At 46.9% G+C, this 21,055-nt stretch overlaps 1 protein-coding gene across 2 annotated transcripts; it reads left to right on the top strand.

Moving 5' to 3' along the window:
- Positions 1 to 3,141: 3,141 nt before the first annotated feature.
- On the top strand, positions 3,142 to 9,680 carry SYCE1L (synaptonemal complex central element protein 1 like). Of its 2 annotated transcripts, XM_029213535.1 has the most exons (10): positions 3,142 to 3,198; positions 5,129 to 5,188; positions 5,380 to 5,454; positions 6,035 to 6,082; positions 6,353 to 6,407; positions 7,919 to 7,982; positions 8,829 to 8,898; positions 8,985 to 9,072; positions 9,287 to 9,365; positions 9,545 to 9,680. In XM_029213535.1, the coding sequence occupies exons 1-10, from the start codon at positions 3,177 to 3,179 to the stop codon at positions 9,611 to 9,613; spliced, it is 630 nt and encodes a 209-aa protein (XP_029069368.1). In that variant the 5' UTR covers positions 3,142 to 3,176; the 3' UTR covers positions 9,614 to 9,680. The 2 variants fall into 2 exon arrangements, with proteins under 2 accessions (XP_029069368.1, XP_029069367.1); XM_029213534.1 differs by having other exon boundaries at positions 9,287 to 9,673.
- The last annotated feature ends 11,375 nt before the right edge of the window (positions 9,681 to 21,055 follow it).

Genomic DNA, 21,055 nt, shown 5'->3' with positions numbered 1-21,055 from the left:
GGTACACGGCCCTCTCACTGTTGTGGCCTCTCCCGTTACGGAGCACAGGCTCCAGACACGCAGGCTCAACGGCCATGGCTCACGGGCCCAGCTGCTCCGCGGCATGTGGGATCCTCCCGGACCGGGGCACGAACCCGTGTCCCCTGCATCGGCAGGCGGACTCTCAACCACTGTGCCACCAGGGAAGCTGTCACATTGTTTTTTTTAAACTTTTGTCAAGATGTTAGCTGGACTATTTGAAAGATTAACTGATCACCTATGATCTTACTGTGTGACTAGGACTAGCAATGCGGTGGAGAGGATCACATGGTCGTTCTATTTGTAGTTTTTTAAGGAACCTCCATACTGTTCTCCTTAGTGACTGTACCAATTTACATTCCCACCAGCAGTGCAGGAGGGTTCCCTTTTCTCCACACCCTCTCCAGCATTTATTGTTTGTAGATTTTTGGATGACGGTCATTCTGACTGGTGTGAGGTGATACGTCATTATAGTTTTGATTTGCATTTCTCTAATAGTGGTGTTGAGCATCTCTTCATGTGCTTTTTGGCCACCTGTATGTCTTCTTTGGAGAAATGTCTATTTAGCTCTTCTGCCCGTTTTTGATTGTGGTTTTTTTTTTTTTTAATTGAGCTGCATGAGCTGTTTGTATATTTTGGAGATTAATCCCTTGTCAGTTGTTTCATTTACAAATATTTTCTCCCATTCTGAGGGCATATACCAGAGAAAACCATAATTCTAAAAGATACATGTGCCCCAGTGTTCACTATTTACAATAGCTAGGACATGGAAGCAACCTAAATGTCCATCAATAGAAGAATGAATAAAGAATATGTGTTACATATATAAAATGGAATATTACTCAGCCATAAAAAAGGACAAAATAATGCCATTTGCAGCAACAGGGATGGACCTAGAGATTGTGATACTGAGTAAAGTAAGTCAGACACAGAAAGACAAATATTGTATGATGTTGCTTATATGTGGAATCTTAAAAAAAGGGTACAAATGGGTACAAATTTACAAAACAGAAGTAGAGTCATGGATGTAGAAAACAAACTTATGGTTACCAGGGGATAAGGGTGGGAGGAGGGATAAACTGGGAGATTGGGGTTGACATATACACACTACTATATATAAAATAGATAACTAATAAGAACCTGCTATATAGCACAGGAAACTCTATTCTATACTCTGTAATGGCCTATATGGGAAAAGAATCTTTAAAAAAAAAAAAAGAGTGGATATATGTATATGTATAACTGATTCACTTTGCTGTACACCTGAAACTAACACAACGTTGTAAATCAACCATACTGCAATAAAAAAATAAATGCAGTGGAGAGGAAAAACACAGATGGAGCTTTCACAGAAGTGGTTCAACAAGCCAGCTGTGAAAGACATATGGAGACAATCAGGGGAAGCCACATATGTTGTGGGCATTTTATGATATAAATGACCCGATGGTTAGTGATGATTGCTAATCTTGTCGGTGCGATTATAGGATTGGAGTCATCTAAGAAAATGTCTTCTAGTAGTTGAGACTTTCTTTTTTTTTAGTTGAGACTCAATGAAGTATCTAGGGATGAAATGTCATGAAGTCTGGGGCTTGCTTGAAAATACTTTAGCACAAGAGAAACATAGCTGAAGCAAATATGTTTTATGATTGTCAGATCTGGACAAAGTAAACTGGAGTTCATCATGGTATCCTCTCTACTTCCATGTGCCTTTGGAAATTTTCTTAATATTAAAAACAAAACAAGTAATCACAAATATCTCCCTTCATTATTAAAGTAGATTTAATTTTTTTATTTCATTCCAAATATTAAGAATATTTAAAGAACATAAAAGTCTCCAGAGGAGACATACCAACCAATGATACCAGATAAAAGCAATGAGATTTATGCAAAATTAAATTGATACATACCAATTTGTAAAAGATCTCAGACAAGACAAAAAGATGTAAAGAAACTGAACATACCACCAAACATTTCAACAAAATTTAATAAGCTTAGGTCAAGAAGCCCTGATTGGTTTTTTCCCCCGAGGCTCGTGGGATCTTAGTTTCCTGATCAGGGATCAAAGCCAGGTCCCGGCAGTGAGGGTGCTGAGTCCTAACCACTGGACCTCCAGGGAATTCCCAAGAACCCCTGATTTACAACATGAGTTTTAATGGCTGCAAAGAATTTTATCCTCAATGTACTGTAGTCAACCAAGGTACCTTTAAGTTGCTTCCGTCTTTTAAGATTATGAACAATGGAACAATCTTGCCCACCATCCTTAATTATTTCCTTAAAATGTCTAGAGGTGGAATTTCTGATCCAGAGGAGTTAAGTTTTTAATATTTACTACCAGAAAGTTTGAAATGAAATGCTGTTTTTGCCTATCCCATTGGCAAAAGTGACAAAGGTTGAAGTTTCCTTTTTTTTTTTTTTTTCGGTTGGGATTGAGGGGAGCAGAATCCTTCACAGGTGGTGTTATGTTCTTCCATCAGGAGGCTTATAATATTCAGTTGTCTTTCGTGGATGTTAGCAGCCATTAGTAAACCATTTCCTAGACCCATCAGTTCTTTAAGAATTTGCAAATTGTGGCCTATACTGATTTTAAAGAAATTCATATGAAATTGTTCTGTCCTACTGCATTGCTTAAAACTTCATACTGATTTTGAACAGCAGTAGCAGCAAAAGTGCATCCCCTTCTCTCACACCTGAATTTCATTAAAGGGATGTCTGTGGTGTTCTTTGACCTCTCAGGAAGAAACGGCCATTAGGGGTCCTGATTCATCTAGCACACACCATCAACCCTAGAGACACAAGGCGGGGTTCTGGGAGTTCGTTGATGGTCCAGTGGTTAGGACTCCATGCTTTCACTGCCAAGGGCCTGGGTTCAATCCCTGGTCAAGGAACTAAAATTCCACAAACCGTGTGGTGCAGCCAAAAAAACAAAAAAGGACAGGGGTCCTGCAGGGACCCTGCTTTGGCTGGAAAGCTGCCCCTCAGCCTATCTTTGGTTCAGCCCAAGGGGTGTCCTCAGAACCCAGTGAGGCTTTCTTCCTCCCTGCCCAGATTAGCTTGGACCTCTCCTCAGTCCCCTCTCACTGTCACTGGGTGCAGCAATTCTGATTTTCGTCTCCACAGGTCAGACCAAGGCTTCAAAGAAGACTGAAGAGTTGCTGGAAATGGTGAAGAGGCTGCAGAAAGGTCATGTGTCTCCTCGTGTCTGAGGCTTAGCCTGAGGTTTTGAGTCAGGAAGACGTGGTTCAAACCCACCCTCTCAACTCACAACCATGGGAAATTATCCCGTTGCACTTTCTCCCGCTTACACAATTTAATTCTTTAAACCAAAAACACAGCTTCAAATTTCAAGAAGTAGGGCTTCCCTGGTGGCACAGTGGTTGAGAGTCCGCCTGCAGATGCAGGGGACACGGGTTCGTGCCCCGGTCCGGGAAGATCCCACATGCCGCGGAGCGGCTGGGCCCGTGAGCCATGGTCGCTGAGCCTGCGCGTCCGGAGCCTGTGCTCCGCAACGGGAGAGGCCACAACAGTGAGAGGTCCGCGTACCGCAAAAAAAAAAAAAAAAAGTTCAAGAAGTATAAAGGGATGGAAAACCCTACCCTCCAACACTCATATGCATGCACGCACATACACACACACACACACACACACTCACGCTCACACACACCCCAGCCATCCATTTCCCTGACCCATAGGCCAGCAGCAACTACTTTTAAATTCTTAGGTATTTTTCTAGACATTAAAAAACATACATTCTTGGGTGTGTATTCTTTGCCCTCCTTTTTAATATACAAATGGCAATGCAAACAGCTTTGCCCCTTGCTTTGCTTGTTGATGGGAGACTGGGAGCCAGCCAGCATCCAGTACCCACAACGGGGCTGGGGCAGAGTTCTGGCCGTGTTTGAGGTTGGATCCCCCCCAGTCCATCAGCAGCTTAAAATACTACAATCCATTGGTCTGTTCCAAATAAAGGGGAACCTCCCCTTCCCCTGACTCTGTGGCCACATGCAAAAGTACATTGGAGCTGCTGCCTAGACTAAACTTAGGTAGAGGAATTGCATGTTTGAAAATGCAGTGACTCTGCCCGTCTCCAGTAAAACAAAGACCCCAGGGATTTGTATCATAATCAGCACCTCGGAGAGCACTCAGTCTCCTGGAAGTCACAGGAGGTGAAGGTAGTGGCCTCTGGAAATCCAGAACTTGAATTTAACTCCAGAGTGTCTCACAGGCTGGTAGTGAGACCCAGCAAGGGTTGGGCAGATTTTTGTCTTAATCCTGTGCTTCCAACCTTGAAGCCAGAGAGAGACGAGGAGGGCTTCCCCATACAGAGCACTGAAATTCGGACTGTGAGACGTTAGCGATGACGCCCTAAAGAGACAGTTGATCTCCCTGTCGTTGGAGAACTTGATAGCTGTCAAAATGACATTTTCCCCATATCTCATATGAGGTCAGCACCAGAGTCCAGGTGGACAGAAGCGACAACCCACCCCGCCAGCCTTTTCATGGGGGGGCACGGGGGTCTCCCTTGTCTCCCACCACATTCAGATTTCCATGTAGAAGCCTCTACCACATCCCAGGAGGCCCTGGGCGATCTGCCACTCCCACTTCCCCACTTGGCCTCCAGCTACTCTCCACTAGCTCACTAGAGCCACACGAGCCACAGCAGACCGCTTGGCCATATATTTTGGGCATGTGCCTCACTCAGCCCCACTGCGGGGGCTTTGCACTCATCGTCCTTCTGTCTGGCGTGTCCCCCACTCCACACTCCCCACCCCACAGAGCTGCAGGGCTGTCATCCTTCACATCATTTGGAGCCTCTCCACATCTCAAGAGGCACCTTCTACCCTTTCATTCTTCAGCCCCTTGCTTCACTTTATTTCCCTTCCTGGCGTTTGCTGCCACCAGCATTGACATCATGAATCTTTGTTTAGTGTCCATCTCTCCCACCCAGAATGCAAGCCCTGCAAGGGGTTCTTACAGAGCCTGGGACACAGCGCACACTCAATAAATTCTGATCCATAGCAGCAGAGACACAGTGGCAACACCCGCCCCCTCCTTCTGCCTTAGACAGCCAGGCATCTGCCTTCTCTGGCTCAATCTTTCTTTCCTTCTGCAGAGGGAAGCCTGGAGCCACAGGTCGAAGACCTGATTAACCGGATTAATGAGCTTCAGCAAGGTAAGCTCCGGGACGTAAGACGGCCAGCTGCCCAAGAGGGACCTGGGCTTTGAAAGTCTCCACTTCTTCGTCTATGAGATCCAGGCCCCTCCGGGCTGTCTGAAGATGAGTGCGCAGTGTCATGGTCTGTGAGAGAATAGCAAGGCTAGTGGCTGCACTCACACCGTGTCTTCTTCCCTTTTTTGACCCAGCAAAGAAGAAATCCAGCGAGGAACTGGGAGAAGCCCAAGCTCTCTGGGAGGCCCTGCGTAGGGACCTGGACTCCTGTAAGTGGGACCAGAAGAGGGATCCAGAGATCTCATGACCAGTGCTGACGTTCCTGTGCACACCTCAGGGTCTTTGCAAGGGCTGTTCCGTCCACCTGAGAGGTTCTCGTCCTACATAATCCACATTGCCTCGTGCTATCTCGAGTCACCTTTCAGCTCTCAGCTGAAACTTCACCCCAACAGGTCTACCTTGATGGCCCCCTCTAAAAATAGAACACCACCTTCTCTCACTCCCCTGCTTGATTTATTTCTTCACAGCCTTTATTTCTACTTGACGTGGTGTACTTTTGTATTTCTCATCGTCTCTACCCTCAGTATAAACCATAGGCATCCTACACAAGGGAGCCCTGCAGCCCTTCACTACTTCGGCACTTACAGGGAATGTGTGCCCCGAGCGGGAAAACCTGGACCAGGATGGTCCCCAGCGGGAGATGGGTGCACGGTTGGTGAGGAGATACCTCTCCTCCCCTGAGGCTGTATCATATCTTCTTTGCGACCTTGGGCCTTCCCTTTGCATGAAGTTGCAGTCGGGGCTCAGGATGAGGGCCCTGGAGACTCAAAGTGTCATTGTGTTTTCCAGTGAATGGAGAGAAAGTGCACCTGGAGGAGGTTTTGAGCAAAAAGCAAGGTATTTACCAGCTGCTTCGTCCTCATTATTCTACCACATCACCCCACAAATGCCTGAAGTTCTCAGACAGCCAGAGGAATCCCCCTGACACCTGAGTCAGGGTGGCCCCCTCTCTGCTCAGATCTCTCCCTTGGCTGCCATCTGACTCGGAGTAAGCACTGAAGTCCCTCAGTGCCCTCCAATGCCCAGCATGATGCAAGGCCCCTTGCTTCTACCCAGCCCTGAGTTCTCAAGAGCTCTCACAAAGCCCCTTGGTTCCTCCTCCCACAGAGGCACTGAGGACCCTCCAGCTGCACTGCCAAAGGAAGGAAAGTGAGGCTCAGAGGTAAGAGGTCCTGCCCAGCTCTTCCCCGCCTTTTTCCCCAGCCCGAGGGAGGAGTGGGCAAGAGCTAGGGAAAATAAATCTTGGACACACACTCCTCAATTTCCCTTTCTATAAAATCGAGTGGCTAGACAAGAGACACCCCTGCTCATCATTAATATTAAGTGGCGGTGTTAAAATGAACTCATTTAATCATTCATTGCTAGTTTCTTTATCAAATAAATCTTATCCATTGGTATTATTCTAAGTCTTCCCCTATTGGTTAGCCAGCTCTTCTGCCATCCATTCATTTGTTTATCTGTCTGCTCACTTATGACCCCAGCCACCCATTTACCCAGCCATCCACCCACTGTCCCACTCATCCGTACATACATCTACCCAACTATCCAACTCTCCGTCCAGACAGACAGCCATGATCCCTCCAGCCTTCCATCTAATCATCTTTCACCCATCCAATCATTCATTCATCTTCTCTCCACCTTTCCAATCATCCATTTAACCATTCATTTCTTTCCCCAACCATCCATCCAGACAGCTATCCATCCTTCTGACAATCTTTCCTTTATTTCTCCATCCATCCATCACCCCTCCACTCATCATTTCTCTAACCAGACATCATCTCTCCAGCCTACCATTCACCCGTCCAGTTCACTGTCCATCCAGCCATCTACCCATCTATCTCTCCATCCTTTGAACCTTTACATTCTTGTGACCGGAAGTCTCAAATGCTGGCACATCATGATTTTAATAATGTGGTAAAACTTGATGGTAGTTAAAGTGTATACACGCTTAACCACACCACACCTACCACCGTCTGATGAGCAGTTTACGTTCATTTGTCAACTAATCCTCGCAATGACAGTACCACCATTTTACATATGAGGAAACTGAGACCCAGAGAGGTTAAATAACTTGTCCAAATCACAGTGGAGTAGCAGATCCAGGCCTCAATCTAGGACTTTATAATTTATGAAACTAAACTACTGTCCCCTTCACAAAGGTTTCTTGGGAAGGCATGGTTTGATGGGGGACAGAATGGACAGGGTGATAGTGTCAAGAGAGGCCTATAAAGGTTCACATTTGCTCAGAGGAAAGGAGAATGAGGACTCCCAGCCCCTCTCCTGCTGGAAGGAGTGGGGGCTCATTCAGAGAATATAACTGAGGGTTCTCTTTCCTTTCCCAGGAAGTACATGTTGGCAGAGCACATGGAACAAATTTCTATCCATAACTCTCAGATCACAGAGAGTCGAGGACAGAGGAAGCCGGGGTAACCCTGGGTCTAGGGCCTGGGGTGGCACGGTGTGGGGAATGGGAGTGGGGCTTGCATGAGGGAGAGTTTGTTGGAAGTGGTGCTGCTGGAAGCAAGGCTCAGAGGAGAAAGCACATAAAGGGGCTCCTAGCAAGGGACCACCAGGCAAAGATCTGAAGGCCTATGAATGAGAAAACCCCGGACTGCGCCAGGCTGGGTGTCAGTCCTAGCATGTGTTTTCTCATTCCTGGATGTCGGCCCCTAGGTTGCACGTGGAAGAACGTCTGGAGGATTTGACAGGCCAGCACAAGGACCCCTGGGAATTCCACGTGAGCCATTATCATTGCCTCAACCAAAGCCACTCCTCCCCTGGCTTCAGTGTCTCTGCTGATCAGCCCAGGGTCCACCTACTGCTCAGGCCCAATGCCGAGGGGTAGTCCTTGACTCCTTTCTTCCTCTCACCGCCTCAACTCAGTCCTTCAGCCTCTACCTTAAACCCAACCACATCTCATCATCCCCCACTGCCACACCCAGCATCCATTGCCCAGAGTGTTGCCGTAGCCATTGCTGATCGTGCTTCCCTCCTGCTTGCCTAGAGTGCTTATCCTGCAGTGGCAAATGGGAACTCCGAACCAGACAGACATGTTCAGGGCATTCCTTCGTTCAACCAATGTCTCTGGATGTGTCCAACAGCATTCCAAAGGGGCCAAGTCTTTGCTGTCCCCAAGTTGGTTAGGAGCAAGGAGATGCATACCCAGACTCTAAACAAGAAAATAAGTAGATAGATCATGTAACGCCAGTGGGGAAGTCCTGTCTGAGCAGGTGTCATCTGAACACAGACACGAAGGAAGTGAGGAAGCCATGCGGGTATCTGAGTGCCAATGTCCCTGGGAGGCTGAACTGTGCCTGGGGTATTTGAGGAAGAGCAAACAGTGAGGCTGGTGGATGAGACAGTGGGAAGAGATGAGGTTTAAGGTACACGGGGGCATGGGAAGTGATTGAGGGGGAGAGTATCTATGCCAGCGCCCGGCCACAGCAGAAGCTGCACACTGAATTCACGGAGAGCTGAATGAATGAATGAACGCCCTAATTCAAGTAAGGACTTTCCGAGAGGCGCGAAGGAGGAGGGGCCAGGAGGACAGCTGGACGGACAGGGCTCCTCTCTCTCTTCACAGATGCTGAAGCAGCGACTGGCCTGGGAGATCCGTGCCCTGCAGAGCAGCAAGGAGCAGCTGCTCACCGAAGGTGGGACTCCTGCACGGGGTGGGGTCGGAGCCGGGGCGGCTGGCGGGAGCTCCCGGCCCCGCCCATGACGCCCCGCCCACCCGCAGAGAGGCAGGCGCGGGCCAAGCTGGAGACGGTTGAGCGGCGGCTGCGCTCGCCGCCCGAGGTCCAGAGCGCCCCGGCAGAGAAAGACGGGTAAGAGGGGAAAGGAGGGGGGTGGGGCCCGAGGTCCGCCCCGCCAACACCTCCCCTTCTGCCCCTCCCAGAAGGGCGGGGCCTCCGCGGGCTGGGCTCTCCTCCCGCCGGGGCTTCTCTGCAGTCTTCAGGGCTCAGAGTGTCAGTCGCTTCCTCCCTGTGCCCCCTCCACAGTCCCTCTCTCTTCCTCCTCTCCTCTAACCCTTCTCCGCAGGCTGAAGGCGGAGCTGGAGAAACTCGGGGGGCAGGTCCCCGCCCAGACTCAGACCACCCCAGAGGACCGGGCCGGAGAGGTAGAGAGCCCGGGATGGAGGCCAGACGGGCCGAGACACAGCGGGCGGGATCTGGGATCCGGAGCCCCTCTGAGAGGGGGGTGTGCGGGTGCAGGGCGTCCTCGGGTTGGTGGAAAGGGCGGCGCGGGCCAGCGTGGGCGGGCGCCAGGGCCCCAAAGCCTGACTCTCAGCTCCCGCAGGCCGGCCCCCAGCTCCCCAGCGAGGGCGACCTGGCGCCGCCGGCGGAGCTGGCCCTGACGCCCCCCTAGGCCAGTAGGACCCACCCGGCCCCACCTTCCTTCAAGTGCCGCCCGGAAATAAAGGCGACGTTCGCGGACCATCCTCCAACTCCCCGGCTGAGTCTGTGCCCCAGGAGTCATTGGGGGTGGGGGTCGTGCCCTTCCTCTCTCCGGGAGAAGGCGGAGTGGTTCAGGAAGTCTGGGCGGGGCCTCGCCGGACTCTGCCCACCAGTCCCTTGGCCGGCTCAGGACGCGGGAGCTCTGTATACGCCCCCGACAGCTCAATGACTGGGTGGGTGTCAAGACCACTCCATCTCCACGGCCTCATCTCGGGTTCCTGAACCGTCTGTTTTACCAGTAAGGGCTAGAAGGGACGTGTTAAAAACCCGCTGCAGGTCCTGTCAGTCTCCTGTGGTTCAGAGTAAAATCCCAGCCTCCCAGAGTCCCTGCATTACCCACAGACTCCCTCGGACCTGCCCGCCTACCTGGCCTCACCTCTCACACCCTCACACGTTTGCTTCAAGCCACACAGCTGATTTTCCACCCTTCTCCAAGCACCTTGTCATCTCAGGGCTTTTGCCCTGCTGTGTCGTCATCTTGGGGTGCCCTTACCCCAGTCTCCTCGGAGTGCAGGACTGTTAAGGATGTCAGCAGCTCAGGACGCTGGCCTGGGGGACCCAGTTCCAAAGGGCACCTTGCCACCTGCTAAGCACGTGTGGGTTAAACAAGCATTTGCTGAATGTCTGCTTGTGTACCAGGCACTATGGTAGGCCCCGGATTTTAAGGAGCAGTGTCAGGGAGGCTGTCACTGAGGTGGTGGTGCCTGAGCAGGGAGGTGAGGGGGCAGGCGAGGGAGTGAGCCCCGTAGGTGTCTGGGCGAAGGGGCGCTGGGCAGAGGGGATGGCGCCCACAAGGGCTGTGGAGGGGACTGAGTTTGTCCAGTGTGAGGAGCGTCTGGAGGAGGCCAGTGTGGTGGAGCCGAGCGAGGTGACCAGGCACGGGGTAGAGTGCTGGCCCTGGAAGGGGGACGCCCTCGACACTCGGACATGCATTGTCCGAGGAGACACACATGCTGACAGAGCAAGACACTTTATTGGGGAGGGGCGCCCGGTGCAGAGCAGCAGGGTAAGGGAACCGAGGAGGACCGCTCTGCCACGTGGCTCGCAGTCTCAGGTTTTATGGTGATGGGGTTAGTTTCCGGGTTGTCTCTGGCCAATCATTCTGACTCAGGGTCCTTCCTTGTCTCCTTTTGACCTTTCCCGAATTCTTCTGGTTGCTGGTAGCTTGCTAGTTCTGCGTTCCTTACCAGGACCTCCTGTTGTAAGAGAACTCCTGCAGGTGGTACTCTTGGGCCTGGCCAGGGCAGGTGGTTTCAGTCAGTGATTCCCTTAACAATATGAGAGACTTCCTGGGGACCCATGGCCCTTGTCTGTCTAGTCTGTTCTTCTCAGAACAGGACCTGGCATATAGTAAACACTCAGTAAAATGTTAGCTATCACTAATTACAATGATGATTTATTATTATTCCCAATCCATCTGTGAAGGAAACTCAGATGCATGAATCACTTTGAACGGGGGCCTATAATCCATTAACTATTTAATAAATCATTCATATCAATTATTCTTATTATTACTTTTATTATTATTCCCAGGCTACAGATGAGGAACACCAGGGTGTGTATTTCTCTTAGAACAGAGAGTTTCATGCAAAATATATTCAATAAATGCTACCTATCATTTATTATTCTCATTACTAGTCTTGTTATTACCAGTCTAGAGATGAGGAAAATTGAGGCAGTGAAAGTATACAGTAAGCCCACGATAAATGTGGGGTCTCACCGTTGTTGCTATTATTATCCCAAGTCCACAGACAAGGCCCGGAAGGCTTTAATCCCTGTACCATGGCTCACACCAGGTCCAGCTGACCCCCCAGGCCTGGGTCCTGATCCCCTGCCCCACTGACACTGCCTGCATGCCTTAGCCCACCGTCCAGTGATCTTTAGGGAACTTAAATGTTCTCTATGTCACACAAATGGGGACAGCCTGGACATCACTTTCCTCCTAAGATTCAAATCCTGGCTTCCCTGCTCACTGAGTGACCTCAGGCAAATCGTTTAATGTCTCCAAAACTCAGTCACCAAATTTGCAAAATGGTGCCACCAACTGCACAGAACTGATTATAAACCTGGCCAACTCCTCGCTCCTTCCAAAACCTCCTCTGAGGGAACCTGAATCTCCTCCTCATGTGAATACAGTGTGATACACAAGGAGATGGCTGGTGCACGGGACTGCCCCTCCGAGACTGAACTCTCTGAAAGTGGAGACTGACCCGACCCAGCTTGTGGAATACTCACATCTCAAAAGGCACTGGGAAAGAATGCAAGTTCTGCCACCAAGGGCTCTTGTTTCCTAAATTCAGAGGTTTTACAAATATCTGCAAGCCTTTCGACGTGAATGTTTGGGGCTCGGTAAAAACAATAGGTTTGCTTTGAATTGTTTCTAGAGCCACATGTCTGGTCTTGTAAAGACCAGATTTGTAAGACAAGTACATTTTTTAATTCCTCAAAAGATTGGGGCCCACCTGAATAATATGGAGGTTGACCCACTCACCCAACTACATTATCCTCAGTTTGCTTCTTTATATCAGGGAGAAGATTTTCCGCTAAGATGGAAATCAAAAGGTTCCTATGTTCTAGATTTAGAGCTGTGTGTCTTTGGAATGTTTTAGTAAATCCTTCCACAAAGGCTTCAGAAGGTTTTTCCCCCCTGTGGGTACATAGTTTTATTTTAGGTTAAAGGAGAAAGCCTAAAAAAAAAAGTTCTTATCAGGTTCTGAATATCAGTTTCCAACTTGGCCAACTTCAGACCACAGAGCTATTTTTAAAAAGAATCCTTTCAAAAAAAAAAAAAAAAAAGAATCCTTTCAAATATCTTGTCAGGCTTCAGCCGAGAAAAACAGTAAATATTCCTGGCAGTATTGAACAACCGCTTGGATGTGTAGGGATGGAAAATTTTCCGCCTTCTTCCCTTCTAACTTCTTTGGTCTAATAATTAAATTGATACGAGAGATTAACAGGAGAAACAAACATTTACGGAGCCCTGTAAAGATATGAAGGCTCAAAAGACAGCCAAGTAACGACATCCTATATAATACCTGAGCTAAGGAAAGTGTTAGGGGGTCTGATGATACCAAGAGGAGGAAGGTCATTCACAGCAAGGCAGAGCAGATGTTCAGAAAACAAAGCTTGTCTGGTTAAGCACATAAGTTTCTTAGGTGAAACTGAAACCACACACCTCAGATGTGACTCAAACCAGACCAAAACTCAGGTTGGGTCTTGAACCGATGGACTGGGACTCGAACCCACTGTCTTTTTTTTTTTTGCGGTACATGGGCCTCTCACTGTTGTGGCCTTTCCCACTGCGGAGCACAGGCTCCGGACGCGCAGGCTCAGCGGCCATGGCTCACGGGCCCGGCCGCTCCGCGGCACGCGGGATCCTCCCGGACTGGGGCACGAACCCGTGCCCCCTGCATCGGCAGGCGGACTCCCAACCATCTGCGCCACCAGGGAAGGCCCCCACTGTCTTTTAACTGAAATCGCACACCTGGTCTCAGGATTTAATGAAGCTCAAGTTCTTTATGTCTCATCGCAAAAAGAATTCAGTGAGAGGCAAAGTGATGGGTAAGAAGTGGATTCGTTTAGAGAGATACACATTCCATAGACAGAAAGCAGTCCGTCTCAAAAGGCGAGAGTGGCCCTGAAATATGGGGTGGTTAGTTTTTGTGGTCTGGATAATTTCATGGCTAACAAGTGGGAGGTTTATTCCAATGATTTTGGGGAAAGAGTGAGGATTTCCAGGAATTGGGTCACTAACCACTTTTTGCCCTTTTATGGTCAGCCTCGGAATGGTCATGGCGCCTGTGGGTGTGTCATTTAGCATATGCTAATGTATTACAATGAGCTTATAATGAGGCTCAAGGTCCACTGGACATCAAATCTTCCACCATCTTGGACTTACTTGGTTCTAAACAGTTTATGTCATATCCTCAACAGCTATGTCCTTCTTTTAAAGGTTGTGCCCTGCTGCCTTCCCTCCTGTTTCAAAATGATATCTCTGATAATAGTTTTCTTCCTGGTATAGGCCTTCTTTCCCATGTAAATTAGGCAGTTGAAGGGAAGGTAAAGGGCTTTTCCTGAATCCGCTGGGTTCAGGAACTCAAAAATAATCAAGAGCTCAAATAATAATCCTCATGTGTAAGTGGCATATTTTGGGGTGGCAAAGCCTGCTCCCCTTCAGATGCAAGAGATACTCCCAAGGGGGGTGCAAAAGATACTACCCTCCCAAGACCCAAACCATTCCCAAAAGACAGCTGAGAGAGAAAGATGTAGACAGTTGCCTTGAAAGCTGACAACAATCAGTAGAACTCTAGTTGCCAATGGAGTGCAACCTGCATTTCTTTCTGGCCACATTTTGGGACACCCAACCTGATGGTTCCAAAGCTAAGTTCTCAGGACACAAAATGAGACAGACAAAAAAGCAAAAGCTGTTCTGGGAGAGAAAGATTCAACAACCAATGGGTATTAACAAAATGAAGGATAAAAATCATATGATCGTATCAATAGATGCAGAAAAAGCATTTGACAAAATTCAACATCCATTTATTATTAAAAAAAAAGCTCTCAACTGAGTGGGTATAGATGGAATGTACCTCAATATAATAAAGGCCATATATGACAAGCCAACAGCTAAAATTATATTCAATGGTGAAAAAAAGCTAAAAGCTTTTCCCTTAAGATCAGGAACAAGACAAGGATGCCTACTCTAGACACTTTTATTCAACACAGTATTGGAAATCTTAGCTAGAGCAATTAGTCAGAAAAAATAAATAAAAAGCATTGAAATTGGAAAGGAAGAGGTAAAACTGTCACTGTGAACAACATGATTTTGTATATGGAAAACCCTAAAGACTCCACCAGAAAACTGTTAGAACTAATAAACATATTTAGTAAAGTTGAGGTGTTAAAAAAATCAATATACAAAAACCTGTTGTGGGGACTTCCCTGGTGGTGCAGTGGTTAAGAATCCACCTGCCAATGCAGGGGACACGAGTGTGAGCCCTGGTCCGGGAAGATCCCGGACTGTGGAGCAACTAAGCCCACGCGCCACAACTACTGAGCCTATGCTCTAGAGCCCGCAAGCCACAACTACTGAGCCCGTGTGCCACAGCTACTGAAACCCATGTGCCTAGAGCCTGTGCTCCGCAACAAGAGAAGCCACCGCAATGGGAAGCCCACACACCGCAACGAAGAGTAGCCCCCGCTCAGCGCAACTAGAGAAAGCCCACGAAAAGCAACGAAGACCCAATGCAGCCAAAAATAAAAAAATAAATAAATTAATTTTTAAAAACCCATTGTGTTATTATATACTAACAACAAACTATCAGAAAGAGAAATCAAGAAAATCTTATTTACAATTGCATCAAAAAGAATAAAATACATAGGAATAAATTTAACCAAGGTGGTGAAAGATCTGTACACTGAAAACTGTAAGACATTGATGAAAGAAACTGAAGAAGACATAAATAGATTGGAAAAACTTAATATTGTAAAAATTTCCATATTACCTAAAGCAATTTATAGATTCAGTGCAATCCCCATCAAAATCTCAGTGGCATTTTCACAGAAATAGAACAAATAATCCTAAAATTTGTATGGAACCTCAAAATATCTTGGATGGCCAAAGCAATACTGAGAAAGAAGAACAATGCTGGAGGCATCATGCTTCCTGATTTCAAACTATATTACAAAGCTACAGTCATCATGGGACTGGCATAAAAACAGACACATAGATCAATGGAATAAAATAAACAGCCCAGAAGTAGACCCAAGCATATATGGTCAATTAATTTATGACAAAGGAGGCAAGAATATATCAAAACAATGGGGAAGAGACAGTCTCTTTAGTAAATTGTGTTGGGAAAACTGGACAGACACATACAAAAGAGAGAAACTGGACCACTATCTTACACCATACACAAAAATTAACTCAAAATGGATTAAAGGGCTTCCCTGGTGGCACAGTGGTTAAGAATCCACCTGCCAACACAGGGGACAGGGTTTGAGCCCTGGTCCGGGAAGATCCCACATGCTGCGTAGCAACTAAGCCCATGCGCCACAACTACTGAGCCTGCGCTCTAGAGCCCGCGATACACAACTACTGAGCCTGCGCCTAGAGCCTGAGCTCCGCAACCAGAGAAGCCACCACAATGAGAAGCCCATGCACTGCAATGAAGAGAAGCCCCTGCTCACCGCAACTAGAGAAAGCCCACACGCAGCAACAAAGACCCAACGCAGCCAAAAAAAAAAAAAAAAGATTAAAGACGTGAACGTAATACCAGAAACCATAAAACTCCTAGAAGAAAACATAGGCAGTAAGCTTCTTGACATTGCTCTTTGTGATATTTTTTTGGATCTGACTTCAAAGGCAGTGGCAACCAAAGCAAACATAAATGAATGCAACTACATCAAACCAAAGAGATTCTGCACAGTGAAGGAAACCATCAACAACATAAAAAGGCAACCTACTGAATGGGAGAAGATATTTGTAAATCATGTATCTGGTAAGGGGTTAATATCCAAAATAGATAAAGAGCTCATAAAACTCAATAACAAACAAACAATCCAATTAAAAAATGGGCAGAGGATCTGAATAGACATTTTTTCAAACAAGACATTCAGATGGCCAACAGGCACATGAAATGATGCTGAACATCACTAATCATCAGGGAGACATAAATCAAAACCACAATGAGATATGATGTCACACCTGTCAGAATGGTTATCATAAAAGGAAAAGAAATAATAAGTATGGGTGAGAATGTGGAGAAAAGGGAGCCTAGGTGGGAATGTAAATTTGTGCGGCCACTATGGAAACAGTATGGAGGTTCCTAAAGAAATTAAAAATAGAACTGCCATATGATCCAGTAATTCCACTTCTGGATATTTATCTGAAGTAAATGAAACACTGATTTGAAAGGATATATGCCCACCTATGTTCATTGCAGTATTATTCACAATAGCCAAGATGTGGAGACAACCTAAGTGTCCATCAATAGGTGTATGGAAAAGAAGATGTGAGATACACACAGACACACACAGACACACAGACACACACACACACACACACACACACACACAATGGACTACTACTCAGCCATGAAAAAGAATGAACTCTTGCCATTTGTGACAACATGGATGGATCCTGATGATATTTTGCTAAGTGAAATAAATCAGACAAAGAAAGAAAAATACTGTAGAATTTCACTTTTATGTGGAATTTAAAAAACAAAACAAATAAGAAATCATATATACAGAGAATAGATTATGATAGCCAAAAAGGAGGGGGGTTGGAAGGGGGGTGGGTAAAACCAGTGAAGGGGATAAAGAGGTACAAATTTCCAGTTTTAAAATTAAATAAGTCATGGGGATGCAACTAAATATCTAGTCATCAGCATGGTGACTATAGTTAGTAATACTGTATTGCAAATTTGAAAGTTACTAAGAAGGTAAATCTTAAAAGTTCTCATCACAAGAAAAAAAGTTTGTAATTTTGTATTGTGACAGATGGTAACTAGACTGGTGATCGTTTCACAATGTATACAAATGTGGGCTCATTATGTCCTACACCTGAAACTAATATAATGTATGTCAGTTAAACTTCAATTAAGGAAAAACAGGGAATTCCTGGTGGTCCAGTGGTTAGGACTCAGCGCTTCCACTGCAGGGCCGGGGTTCAGTCCCTGGTCGGGGAAATAAGATCCTACAAGCTTCGCGGCATGGCCAAAAAAGAAAAAAAACAAAAATAAAAAACCACGGTGGATCCCCAGAACCAAATTAATAAGAGTCTGAATCTGCAAAGAAAAGGACAATGTAAAATTGCACATTCCTCTCTCAACCAGGCACCACAGATAGAGACCTGGGGGAAGTGACTGGTAAAAAGTCTCACGCTTTGCCAGCTTCCGCTAGCTCTCCCAGGATGCCGTCTGCAGGCTCTAGAGAAGAGGAAGAGTAATTTTTCTTCTCCCCTTTATAGTGAGTCCTTGGCTGAGACTTCTCCTTTTCTAGGGCATCTTGTAAATGGATAAGCTTACCGAAGTTGAAAGTTCTCCACTGTGGCCTCTCTAATTCAAGATTATCTTTGATAAGTTTAACCTGCTAGTTCAGCCTTAAAACACAATTTTTTTCACCTGAGGCCTCATACTGGCTCGCTCCGGCTCAAGTCAGATCCAGGCGTGAGCCTTTCTACGTCAGACCAATCAGCCTCCATCAGGTTTCCGGACCCAGGCCAGAAAAAGGAAGGCTCAGATGGTCGGAAAGCTCGCGAGGCAAGAGCTGCGGGTCCAGGATCCAGGACCGCGAGGACTTGCCCAGCACCTCCAGAGGCAGCGAGAAAACAGCCAGCTCCAGGGACTCAGCAGGTACCTTCCCTGGTTGCTCAGCGCTCCTGGGGGCTGTCGGCGGAGGGGGTCTCCTTAGGTTCCCTCTCTGACGCCTATTTATTGAAAAGATAAACCGAGGCATGTTACAAACTTGAAGAGCAAAAGTTGATTTGAGTCAGGCAGCATCCAGTGTAGCAGATGGAAAGAAACTCTGAGAAGCTGCACAAAATGAAAGAATTTTATAGGCAGAAGGGAGTGAGAACAAGGAAGTTTTATTAGTCAAAAAAGCCGGTTGGTTATTGCAAAGTTCCTTTCCTTTAGGGGCTGGCAGGGGCCCATCAGGCAGATTACCTGAGTAGCGCCAATCAGGGGCTTTCTGGTGTATTTATTTAAGATTCCATTTCTGGGAGAGCTGAAACTCTTTGTCTCTGTTTGGTGAGGCGGGGCTTAGCCTGAGTGACTCCATTTGGGGCCCGCCGTCTTGTTTTTAACAAAGGCTGGGGGCATTATCTTTATCTTTGTTAAAAAGATTGGGGTGGAGGTGACATCGTGGGCACTTGAAATGGCAGATGCAACTTTTGTTTACATGTCATCCACTTGCACGTGGGTTCCCAGTGTTTCTGCAGACCTTGTGAGAAATACAGCTGGTTGGTTTTTGCTTTATTTCTGCACCTGAAGTAAGTTCTTGTTAACCATCAATACTGAAAATACTGCTTTCAGTTAAAAAGAAGCTCAGATCAAATGTTGTAACTCCTGTTGAAAGAAGCCTCAAAGATCCTCCTGTGCCTGGGCGCATAACATCTCACTGAAAGGCTGGGCTCCACTGGGGGGAGAATCTGTTACATTTGCCTCCTTATTTCCTTAGAAAATTTAGGACTAGCTTATGAATAGATATGGTGGGGCAGCAGATGTACGTTATAAAGATGAACTTAAAAACTGTAATTATTATCTTTTGGCCTCTGGCCGACGCAGCAGTGTCTGGGAGCTGACTAGAGGTGCGAGCTAACTTCTTATTGCTAAACTCTAGAAGGCTTTTTATACACTTTCCTAACGTGTTAGTGAAATAAATAAAAGGAAAAAAAAAGAAGTGGGAGGAAGAAGAGGGGGAGGGGGAGGGACAGGGAAGGAAGGACGGAAAATCTTGAGTTCTCGTTACCAAAAGAAGGATTTATTCAGTAAACAGTGAACTTGCCAGATAGACCGTGAAGGGGTCTTGTATTCCTCATGTTCAATAAGCTCTTCAGGGAGACTTGGAAGAAGTTACAAAACCAGAGCAGGGTCAGAGATGTACCTGCATCCTGGGTTCTGAGGTAGGAATTGGAAAGGAGCTCTGCTATCAAACATTCAGATACATGAATTTGAGGAAGAGTAGAGGTCAGGAAGAATAACTTCAGACTTCATAGCACTTGTAACTTTTTACAGAGCACTTTTTAACACTGCAGACTTTCTATTTTAATAAAGTGCTTTTATATATCCATGATCTCATTAAATTCTCAAAATAATAATGTAGGGCTTCCCTGGTGGCGCAGTGGTTGAGAGTCTGCCTGCCGATGCAGGGGACACGGGTTCGTGCCCCGGTCCGGGAAGATCCCACATGCCGCGGAGCGGCTGGGCCCGTGAGCCATGGCCGCTGAGCCTGCGCGTCCAGAGCCTGTGCTCCGCAACGGGAGAGGCCACAACAGTGAGAGGCCCACATACCACACACACACACACACACAAAAGTAAATAAAAGAGGTAGATGTGGCACCAACGATGAGATTCCCCTTGTAGTAGGAGGACTTCTAGGATGAGCCAGTGATCCAAGGCCATGTGGAATCCATCCTCTTGATTGGGGGCGGAACCTGTAACTATAGAGACAAATGCGGGGTGGGGCCTTCCCGTGGTGGTGAGAGTGTGGGATGTGGCACAGCTGACTTCCAGGGAGGATGCTTATCCCCTGAGCTATTCAGGTGAGCACCTCGAAGGCACTGGGTGCTTCCTGGTGAAAGAGTCAAAGCCTGAGAGGGATTCAACACAAAGGATATTCTTCCTCACTGTCTTAGAATCTCAAGGGGCCACGTGACAAGGAATGAGGCTGCTTCCATCCCCTGAGGGCGACAGCCAGCAAGGAGGCTTCTCAGTTTCATTTGCATTTTTAATATTTTGTCCATCAGGTTCAGGAACATTTCTTGCAAAAGCCCTGCTGGTAAATATTTAAGACTTTGCAGCCACATACAGCCTGCCGCCATCAAATGTTTTATTTCTTGCTTGCTTTCTTGCTTTCATGCTTTTGCTCTTTCGCCCTCCCTCTTTTTCTTCCTTCCTCCTGTACTTCACAATGTTTAAAAAAAAAAAAAATCACTCTTAGTTTAAGGACTAAACCAAAACAGGTTCTGGGTGGTTTGCTAGCTCCTCGTCTTAGATAATCAACAGAACAATAAATTAAGGCCTGAATTGCAGTCTTTGCCAATTTCTGTAGTGGAAGCACACTGACATGATGGATTTCAAGCTGCAACATGAAGGCTCTTTACTGTCTGCAGACCTGCAGGAGCACGTGGTGATGCACTGTGCCCACACAGAGACACTACGAGTAAATAACCACAAAACAGGGGTAATGGTGAAATGTAGTGTGGTAATTAGGAAGAGTTGAGATCTGAGCCTCTGCTGCCCTTGTTTTTTTACATAATTTGTGAATTTCTATAATTTTTAACAAAGTCTGCAACATGAAGGGTCTTCACTGTCTGCAGGCCTGCAGGGGCACGTGGTCATGTGGTTTCCCACACAGAGACACTACGGGTAAATAACCACAGAACAGGGGTAACAGTGAAATGTAGTGTGGTAATTAGAAAGGGTTGAGTTCTGAGCATCTGCTGCCCTTGATTTTAATGTAATTTGTGAATTTCTGTAATTTAATTTTTAACAAAGGCTGTTTAACAACCAGCTCCTGTGGTTCCTGAAAAGTAGACAACTGGCTCTCATAGGCTGGTTCTGACCATCCCCAGCACAGCACTGCTTGTGCCCTTAGAAGAGAGAGGTCTGTGTTCCACTCCTGTTTC

Source organism: Monodon monoceros, unplaced genomic scaffold, assembly GCF_005190385.1.
Source record: "Monodon monoceros isolate NGI ecotype Baffin Bay Population unplaced genomic scaffold, NGI_Narwhal_1 Super_Scaffold_10, whole genome shotgun sequence".
Classification (NCBI taxonomy): Eukaryota; Metazoa; Chordata; class Mammalia; order Artiodactyla; family Monodontidae; genus Monodon; species Monodon monoceros.
Note: the sequence above shows the minus strand (reverse complement) of the source record. Positions and strands in the feature narration are given on the sequence as shown.

Coding starts and splice junctions, on each gene's coding strand:
- SYCE1L (XM_029213534.1), top strand. CDS start 3,177: ATGGTGAAGAGGCTGCAGAAAG. Junction 6,083..6,352: donor GGTTTTGAGCAAAAAGCAAG/GTATTTACCAGC, acceptor CTCCTCCCACAG/AGGCACTGAGGACCCTCCAG. Junction 7,983..8,828: donor AGGACCCCTGGGAATTCCAC/GTGAGCCATTAT, acceptor CTCTCTTCACAG/ATGCTGAAGCAGCGACTGGC.